This window comes from Chiloscyllium plagiosum, unplaced genomic scaffold, assembly GCF_037043375.1.
Source record: "Chiloscyllium plagiosum isolate Xiang-an unplaced genomic scaffold, Cpla_swu_hap1 HiC_scaffold_19, whole genome shotgun sequence".
NCBI lineage: Eukaryota > Metazoa > Chordata > Chondrichthyes > Orectolobiformes > Hemiscylliidae > Chiloscyllium > Chiloscyllium plagiosum.
The window spans coordinates 30,284,629-30,295,464 of record NW_028270157.1 but is presented as its reverse complement, the minus strand read 5'-3'; the positions used below and the strand labels follow the sequence as shown (position 1 = coordinate 30,295,464).

The 10,836-nt window shown below is 45.5% G+C and overlaps 1 protein-coding gene across 1 annotated transcript in view; it reads right to left on the bottom strand.

Annotated features, from left to right (window-relative positions):
• Window positions 1-6,755: 6,755 nt before the first annotated feature.
• Window positions 6,756-10,836, bottom strand: part of nup107 (nucleoporin 107) — a 52,684-nt gene continuing 48,603 nt past the window's right edge. The window contains exon 28 of the mRNA XM_087997177.1: window positions 6,756-8,353. Coding sequence (XP_087853303.1) covers window positions 8,246-8,353 — 108 coding nt within the window. The 3' untranslated portion in view covers window positions 6,756-8,245. The remainder of the gene's footprint in view (window positions 8,354-10,836) is intronic.

Genomic DNA, 10,836 nt, shown 5'->3' with positions numbered 1-10,836 from the left:
ATCTCTCTCACACAATTCCCCCCCCACACCACAGAACTCATCTCCCTCACACACATTCCCCCCCACAGAGAGCTCATCTCCCTCACGCACACTTCTCCACCCCCCCCAACACCACAGAGAGCTCCTAATCTCCCTCACACACACTTCCGCCCCCACACCACAGAAAGCTCATCTCCCTCACACACATACCCCCCCACAGAGAGCTCATCTCCCTCACACACATAACCCCCCCACACAGAGCTCATCTCCCTCACACACACTTCTCCCCCCAACACCACAGAGAGCTCCTAATCTCCCTCACACACACTTCTCCTCCCCCCCCCACACCACAGAGAGCTCATCTCCCTCACACACATCTCCCCCCACCACAGAACTCATCTCCCTCACACACTCCCCCCCCACACCTCATCTCCCTCACACAATTCCCCCCCCACACCACAGAACTCATCTCCCTCACACACATTGCCCCCCACAGAGAGCTCATCTCCCTCACACATTTCTCCCCCCCCCCCCACACCACAGAGAGCTCCTCATCTCCCTCACATACACTTCCCCCCCCCACACCAGAGAACTCGTCTCCCTCACACACATCCCCCCCCCCACAGAGAGCTCATCTCCCTCACACACTTCCCCCCCCCACCACAGAACTCATCTCCCTCACACACTTCCCCCCCCACCTCATCTCCCTCAAACAATTCCCCCCCCACACCACAGAACTCATCTCCCTCACACACATTGCCCCCCACAGAGAGCTCATCTCCCTCACACATTTCTCCCCCCCCCACACCACAGAGAGCTCCTCATCTCCCTCACATACACTTCCCCCCCCCACACCAGAGAACTCATCTCCCTCACACACATCCCCCCCCCACAGAGAGCTCATCTCCCTCACACACACACTTCTCCCCCCCACACCACAGAAAGCTCATCTCCCTCACACACATACCCCCACACCACAGAGAGCTCATCGCCCTCACACACCTCCCCCCCCCACACCAGAGAGCTCCTCATCTCCCTCACACTTCTCCCCCCCACACCACAGAGAGCTCACCTCCCTCACACACACTTCTCCCCCCCCCACACCAGAGAGCTCACCTCCCTCACACACTTCCCCCCCCCCACCACAGAACTCATCTCCCTCACACACTTCTCCCCCCACCACAGAACTCATCTCCCTCACACAATTCCCCTCCACACCACAGAACTCATCTCCCTCACACACTTCCCCCCCCCACACCTCATCTCCCTCACACAATTCCCCCCCACACCACAGAACTCATCTCCCTCACACACATTCTCCCCCACAGAGAGCTCATCTCCCTCACACATTTCTCCCCCCCCCCCACACCACAGAGAGCTCATCTCCCTCACATACACTTCTCACCCCCACACCACAGAGAGCTCATCTCCCTCACACACATCCCCCCCCACACCAGAGAGCTCATCTCACTCACACACTTCCCCCCCCACACAGAGCTCATCTCCCTCACACATTTCTCCCCCCCACACCACAGAGAACTCATCTCCCTCACACACATCCCCCCCCACACCACAGAGAGCTCATCTCCCTCACACACATCCCCCCCACACCAGAGAGCTCATCTCACTCACACACTTCCCCCCCCACACCAGAGAGCTCATCTCCCTCACACACTTCCCCCCCACACCACAGAACCCATCTCCCTCACACACTTCTCCTCCCACCACAGAACTCATCTCCCTCACACACTCCCCCCCCACACCTCATCTCCCTCACACACTTCCCCCCCCCACACCACAGAACTCATCTCCCTCACACACTTTCCCCCCCCCACACCAGAGAACTCATCTCCCTCACATACCTCCCCCCCACACCACAGAAAGCTCATCTCCCTCACACACATACCCCCCCACACAGAGAGCTCATCTCCCTCACACACATTCCCCCCCCACACAGAGCTCATCTCCCTCACACATTTCTCCCCCCCACACCACAGAGAACTCATCTCCCTCACACACTTTCCCCCCCCACACCAGAGAACTCTTCTCCCTCACATACTTCCCCCCCACACCAAAGAGAACTCATCTCCCTCACACACTTCCCCCCATACCAGAGAGCTCATCTCCCTCACACACACGCCCCCCACACACACCAGAGAGCTCATCTCTCTCACACACACACCCCCACCAGAGAGCTCCTCATCTCCCACACACTTCCCCCCCCACACCACAGAGAGCTCCTCATCTCCCTCACACACTTCCCCCCCCACACCACAGAGAGCTCCTCATCTCCCTCACACACTTCCCCCCCCCCACACCAGAGAGCTCCTCATCTCCCTCACACACCACCCCCCCCCCACACACACCACAGAGAGCTCATCTCCCTCACACACACCACCCCCCCACACCACAGAGCTGCTCATCTCCCTCACACACACTCCCCCATCAAAGAGAGCTCATCTCCCTCACACTCCCCCATCACAGAGCTCCTCGTCTCCCTCACATTCCCCCATCACATAGAGCGCCTCATCTCCCTCACACTCCCCCCATCACATAGAGCACCTCATCTCCCTCACACTCCCCCCATCACAGAGAGCTCCTCGTCTCTCACATTCCCCCCACTGGAGGTGTGGCTTTCTAAAATCATGAGCGGGATGAATATTATGAATAGCCAAATTCTTTTCCCCTGGGTGGGGGAGTCCAAAACTAGATGGCACAGGTTTAAGCTGATAAGGGAAAGACTTAAAAAGGACCTAAGGGGCAAAGCTTTGACACAGAGGGTGGCTTGCATGTGGAATGAACTGCCTGAGGAAGTGGTGTTTGTGGATACAATTACGTTTAAAAGACATCTGGATGGTCACATGAATAAGGAAGGTTTGGAGGGATATGTACCAGGACCAGGCAGGTGGGATTACATTAATTTGGCATTATGTATGACGTGGACTGGTCAGACTGAAAAGTTGGTTTCCGTCTTCTGTGATTCTGTGTAAAAGGGACATAAGGGTCAACGTTTTCATGCAGAGGGTGGTGCCTGTATGGAATGTGCTGCCAGAGGAAGTGGAGGTGATACAATTACAATATTTAAAAGACGTCTGTATGGGTATATGCATAGGAAAGGTTGAGAGAGGGCCAAATGCTGGAAAATGGGACTAGATTTGTTTAGCCTATCCGGTTGACATGGACAAGTTGGATGAAAGGGTCAATTTTCGTGCTGTATAACTCATAATTGCCAAAGCAAAATCACAAATTATGGCCATAAGAAACTGTTCCCTCCTTATCTTCATTGCAGTCTTTGACACAGTTAACCACAGTATCCTCTTCCAATGCCCCCTCTTCCTGCTCCATAGACCAGTGAGCCTGACATTGGTGGTGGGCAAGTTGTTGGAGGGAATCGTGTGGGACAGGATTTACATGTATTTGAAAAGTCAAGGACTGATTAACAATTGTCAATTTGGCTTTGTGCATAGGAAATAGTGTCCCGCTAACTTGAGATTTTTGAAGAGGTAACAGAGGATTGATGAGGGCAGAGCAGTGGATGTGATGTACATTTACTTCAGTAAGGCGTTCGACAAGGTTCCCCATGGGAGACTGGCTAGCAATGTTAGATGTCATGGAATGCAGGGAGAACTAGCCATTTGGATACAGAACTAGCTCAAAAGTAGATGACAGAGGGTGATGGTGGAGGATTTTCAGATTGGAGGCCTGTGACCAAGGACCAGTGCTGGGTCCACTGTGTTTCATTATTTACATAAATTATTTGGATCTGAACATGGGAGGTATGGTTAGTAAGTTTGCAGGTGACAACAAAATTCTAAGTGTAGTGGACAACAAAGGAGGTTACTTCAGAGTACAACATGATTGGCCAATGGGTTGAGGAATGACAGATGGAGTTTAATTTAGAAAAACGTGAGGTGCTGCATTTTGGAAAGGCAAATCAGTGCAGGACTTATACACTTAATGGTAAGGTCCTGGGGAGTTTTGCTGAACAGAGAGACCTTGGGATGCAGGTTCATAGGTCCTTGAAAGTGGACTTGCAAGTAGATAGGATAGTGAAGGTGGCATTTGGTATGCTTGCCTTTATTGAGTCGGTGCATTGAGTATAGGAGTTGGGAGGTCATGTTGCGGCTGTACAGGTCATTGGTGAGGCCACTCTTGGAATACTGCATGCACTTCTGGTCTCCTTTCTATCGGAAAGATGTTGTGAAATTTGAAAGGATTCAGAAAAGATTGACAAGGATAGTGCCAGGGTTGGAGGGTTTGAGCTGGAGGGGAAGGCTGAATACACTGGGGCTATTTTCCCTGGAGTGCCAGAGGCTGAGGGGTGACCTTAGAGATTTACAAAATCAGGACGGAAATGGACAGGGTGGATAGACAAGGTCTTTTCCTCAGAGTGGAAGAGTCCAAAACTTGGAGGCATTGGGAGGGGAAAGATCCAAAAGGGATCGGAGGAGCAACATTTCCTCACACAGAGGGTGGTACATGTCTAGAATGAGCTGCCAAAGGAAGTGTTGGAGGCTGGTACAATTACAACATTTAAAAGTCATCTGGATGTGTATATGAATAGGAAGAGTTTTAGAGGGATAAGGGCCAGATGCTGAAAAATGGAACTAGATTTATTATTTATCTGGTTGGCATGTACAAAACAAGTCTGTTTCTGTGCTGGATATCTCTATGATTCTGAAATATTGGGCACACTGCAATCCTTGCCCTTGGTTCCAGTCACAAACTCTAGTCCCTCTCTATAATCTGAAGCATACTGACATCATTCACAACCTTGGTGGGTTTGTGGTTGAGCCTGCAAGGAGTTTCTGACCATGTCACGGAGCCTTTTTACTTCTACCTCAGCAACATCTTTGACATACTTGCTATAGAAACTTTCACCAATGTCAGGTACTTTGAGATAAAATCCGTAGCTCCAATCTCCACAAACTTGAGCTTAACCAAAGGTATGCTGCTTGCAGCTTAACTCACTTCCAGTCCTTTCACTCATTGTCTATCTACTTGCCAACCTACCCTGATTCCTGATCTGAAACCACAGCATTAATATACTTATTTGTTTTCATATCATTCCATTCATTTGGTCTTCTCTGTAGCCTGACAAGCCTCCATTTTACATTTCCAATTCTGGCAACTCAAATTATTAATCACCTTTCCTGATATTGTTATCTGTGATTGCCTACCTAGAAATTGATTTGTGATATTCAATGCTCTTGTTAAGCATCTCAATATATTTAATATACCAAAAAATGCTTTAAATGCCAACAAATAAAATATTCCTCACATAATAGCAAGAATAGGGAGTGTTCCTCCTCACTAAAATTGCAAACATGATAAAACACAGCCAACCTCTCTTGCTAGTCAGTTTCAAAGTGACAAGTGAATTTGTAATGGGATCCTTAAAAAAAAAATCACTGACAATTCTGTCTCAAGAGATTCAATGAATTCAATGGTTTGCTTCCTATTGTTATCCTAAATAAAAGGTAAACAGTTGTTTTTCAGAGATGAATGGCTATCTGAAACTAGTCACAGCCTTCAAACTGCATTGATTATACATATATTGAAAAACTTAGCACCTTAGTTGTGATTATTGAAAATATAAAATTTGTCTGCAATTCAATGTTCCATTTAGTATTATGGAAAATGATTTGCATAAATACACAAGATTTCACCCAAACCAATACCAGACACCTATTTAGTTACTTTTGGAAGTAGATCACGTTGAAAGGCAAAAAAGACAAATGAACAGAGAGAAAATGCAGGATTTAAAAACAATTTGGAAACATGTCAAGCAAATAAAAAGATTCTGATTATCATCATCCATGTTGCATCGATGGCAAGTGAAAACAGACTATTTGGTAATATGAATGAGTGACTGTAATGCAGTGCACACCACTTGATCAGGAACCACATCAAATTGCAGAGATTTAGAGTCAGAATCATACATTATCGAAGCAGGCCCTTCATTCTATTATGTCTATGCTGACCAACAAATACAAAATGAAACTAATCCCATTTACCAGCACTTCGTCCACAGCCTAAGACCTGGCATTTTAAGTACTCATCCAGATGCCTCTTAAACATTGCAAGAGTACTCAACTCCACTACTTTGTTAGGCATGTTCCATTTACCTATCATCTGAGTGAAAAAATGTTTTTTCAGATTGCCTCTAAACCACTTGTTCCTCACCTTAAACATATACCCTCTAGTCTGAGGCACGTTTGTTATGGGGAAAGATAGTTCTCACGATCTACTCCTGCTATGCCTCTCAATTTTGTATGCTTCAATCAGATACCCCCTCAGGCCTCCTCTCCTCCTATAAAAACAAACCCAGCCCAACCAGTCTCTCCTTAAAACTCAGGCATTTTACCACAGGCAACCTCCTAGTGAATTTCCACTGCACCTTCTCCAGTGCAATCACTTGCTTCCAAATTGTGCAGTTCTGGTCACCACACTCAGTATTCCATCTGTTTAATCGATGTTTTATAAAGTCAGAACAAGACTTCCTTGCTCCTATATTCTATGCCCCAGCTAATGAAGGCAAACATCCTGTATGTCTTCTTCACCATCCTGTCCACCTGTGTTGACACCTTCAGGGATCTACAGAATTGTACACCAAGGTCCCATTGTTTCAGCTATGTTGAAGTAATTTAGACATTAGATAAGCAGAAAGATGATTAATGGTCTCTTGGAGATTTACCAGTATGCTCAATGCATATGATACATGTGATCTGCAGAATTCATGGAATAATTTTCATGACAAGAATAGATTCCATCAGCACATTTGGAATCTTCTCAACTTTATTGGCATCCAATAATTATAAAAGAGAATTTTATAATTTTGGCAATTACTTAAAAAAATACAAATCTCAGTTAAACCTACAATTTCTTCCGAATAGCGCAACAAAACATGGTCCCCCCAGTCTCCCCAATACTCTCAAAATCCATTTCTCACAGCTGACAGAATCCCCACATAACACAATTTCCCCAAAGGTTTAAAACACAGGTATTTATAATGTAACGAAAATATTCCTTCCCTGCTCCTCCCAAATTTTAAAATTTCCTCCACAGTGACGGCTATCACAGAACGCAAGTACTAGATTCTAGGATCTTGACACAAGTTGTCGAAACTCCGGGACCACTATCCAACAATACCATAGACTACAATCCATGTCCTGTCTAAACACATACTATTTCTTTCCCCAGTACTGCTAAATATTAGAATAAAACACAAGAACTATATATGCTGGATTCAAGCAAGATCAAAAAGAGATACTCAATAGAAATTTCTGACATATGGTCACTGGTCTTGAAAGGTTAACTGTGTTTCTCTAACCACAAATGCTGTTGAACCTGTTGAGCTTCTCCAGCACTTAGTTTCTGTTGCTAAATACTGAGTTCACTTATTTGTTTTCTTGAGTTTAGTACCAAAAGGCCACCCAGATTTTGATGCAATGGCACATAAAAAGTTGGGAAGGCTGGGATGCCTATGAGTAAACCAAGGAAAGTCTAAATAATCTAAACACATGGGTAAAAATTAAAATGTAAGATTCAAAGGGCAGACAGCAGAACAGCTGCAATGGATTTATTTTTAATTTATGCAGTTGTTATCTTTTCACTTAGGCTATGAGATTGCTGCATTCTCCAATTGTGACGTCAATCTCAAGTAGAACTGCTGTTGAGTTCATGAGTCTGCAGGCCTGTTTAATAACTACTACTACTTAAACACTGTATATATCACGACTAAAAATAAATGGTGGAAACCATAACACAAATTTTGTTGTTCAGAAACCAAAGTGCTACCACACATCATGTGCTTGGCCAACGGCATTAATTTAAAATTTAGATAATCAGAAAGCAGAGTAATGGTGCACTTAATAGAATGACTAAATCGTTCCTTGCTGATTTGTCAGCATGTTCAATGCAAGGGATGCATGTGGTCTGTAGAATTCATGGAATAATTTTACTGACAGAAGAATAGTAGGGTTAATTTCATTAGCACAACATTTAGAAACTTTTCTACTTTATCGGCATGTAACAATTATAAAATAGAAGCAATCAGATGACAATACTTTGAATTAAGGTGGAAAAAGATTTTTGTACGAAATATTACATACATTTTCAACAAGATTGAATATCCAAATATTATCAATTGTCTGATCATTGAACTTTAAATCTTCCAAAAGAGGAAGGAGCGTAAAAGAATCAGCAAATTGCTAATATTTATTTTTGGATAGAATCAAAGTCTCTTGCAACTCTTGAATATTCACTAGGATTGTAATTCATATCCTAAGGGATCAAGATTCTGATCCAACAGCATGAGTGAAGACTCTCGCAGCAAATGCAAGAAGTTTGCAAGTTCCTCTTTCGAAAATACCTGTTATATAGAAAAACAAAAGAAAGCCTAAATTAAAACTCTATAGCAGTTTTATACAATACTTGATATATCACATTTCATCCTTCAACATTTGCAGCAGGAGCAGTGACTGCGAGGACCAGTGAGCTGCCAGGAAAGTAAATTTCCCTTTTCAAGACTTACCTCATGAATAGGCAGAGCGAAGGCTCAACAAGAGTACACGCGAACACGGGGATGGCTAGGAACTGATGTATTACAGTGAGGTAATCACACCTAAGCTACAGGATAAAAGTAGCTGGGTGACAGAAGACGGAAAGGGAACAGACGACAGTGCAGGGACCCTGTGACCATTCCCCTCAATATAAGCATACTGTTTTGGATATTGTTGTCAGGGGGGGGGGGGGAACATCTATAGGGGAAAGTCACAGCAGCCAGGTTTCGAGAACGGAACCTGGCTCTGTGGCTCAGAAGGGAAGGGGGGAAGAATAGGAGAGCGATAATGATAGGAGATTCAATCAGGAGAGGAACAGACAGGAGATTCTGTGGTTGCGAGCGAGACGCTGGATGATGTATTGTCTCCCGGGTGCCAGGGTCAAGGATGTCCCGGATCGAGTGACTAGGGGGGAGAGAGAGCAACCAGAAGTCATGGTAGATATCAGCAACAGTGATATAGGCAGGGAAAGGAAGTAGGACCTGAAAAGAGAATATAGGGAGTTATGTTGAAGCTAGAAGGCAGGATGAGCAGAGTAGTGATCTCAGGATTGCTACTGGTGCCATGTGCTCTTAAGGCTAGGAATAGAAAGTGAGTGCAGCTGCAGGGCTGGTGTAGGAGGGAGGACTTCAGATGTGAATCATTGGGATATCTTCTGGTGAAGGTGGGACCTGTACAAAAAGGACAGGCTGCACCTCAACTGGAGGGACACCAATATCCAGGGTGGGAGGTTTGCTACAGCTCCTCAGGAGGGTTTAAATCAGATTGGCAAGGGAGCTATGAATCAGATGATGGAGTAGGTAGTGAACAGCCAGATACAGCATGCAGAGAATCTGTGAGAAGAGATAGGCACTGGATAGGGCAAAGGTACAGTCAATATGATGGGCTGAACTGTGTTTATTTTAGTGCAAGAAGTATCAGGAAGAAGGGTGACAAACTCAGAGCATGGATCAGTACTTGGAACTATGATGTTGTGGCCATTATGGAGACTTGGATATCCCAGGGGCAGGAATGGTTGTTGGATATTCCAGGGTTTGGATATTGCAAAAGGATTTTTTTAAGATGGTGGGGGTGGAGGAATGACATTTCTAATCAGGAATAGTACCAAAGCTGCTCAAAGAGAAATTGTCAAGGGGGGTTTGTCTGCAGAATCAGTATGGGTGGAAGTCAGAAACAAGGTGCAGTCACTTTATTGGGAATTTTCTATAGATCCCCCAATAGCAACAGAGAGGCAGAGGAACAAGTTGGGAGGCAGATTTTCGGAAGCTGCAGAAGTAACAGGGTTGTTGTCATGGGTGACTTTAACTTCCCGAATATTGATTGGATCGAGCAGTGTTTGTCAGGTGTGTCCAGGAAGAGTTCCCGACACAATATGTAGATAGGGGCTAGATTAGAGTGGTGCTGGAAAAGCACAGCAGGTCAGGCAGCATCCGAGGAGCAGCCCTTTCCTGATAAAGGGCTTTTGCCCAAAACATAACTTCTGCTCCTTGGATGCTGCCTGACTGCTGTGCTTTTCCAGCACCACTCTAATCTAGACTCTGATTTCAGCATATGCAGTCCTCACTTTTGCCTATAATATGTAGATAGGCCAAGTAGAGGGGAAGTCATTGGTGCTTGGTAATGTACCAGGCCAGGTGGCAGATCTCTCAGTGGGAGAGCATTTTAGTGTGAGTGATCACACCTCCATGACCTTTACTATATTCATTGAGAAGGATAGGAGCAGATGATATGAGAAAGTATTTAATTAGGGGAGGGGGAATTACAATACTATTAGGCAGGAACTAGGGTGCCTAAATTGGGAACAGATGTTCTCAGGGAAATGCACAACAGAAATGTGGAGGCTGTTTGGGAAGCACTTGATGATAGTGCTGGATAGATTTGCCCCACTGAGGTAAGAAAGGGATGGTAGGTTGAAAGAGCCTTGGGTGACAAGGAATGTGGAACATCTATTCAAGAGAAAGAAGGAAGCTTACTTAAGGTTGAGAAGACAAGGAATAGACAAGGCTCTAGAAGGTTCCAAGGTAGCTGGGAAGGAACTGAAGTATGAACTTAGGCGAGCTAGAAGGAGGCGTGAAAAAGCTTTAAGTGGGTAGGATTTAAGAAAACTCTAAGGCATTCTACACTTAGATGAGGAAGATGAGGATGGCCAGAGTGAGGGGTCGGTCAATCAGGGATAGTGGAGAGAACTTGCATCTGGAGTCGGAGGAAGTAGGGGAGGTCCTTAATGAATACTTTGCTTCAGTATTCACTACTGAGAGGGACCTTTCTGAGGACAGTGTGAAACAGACTGATA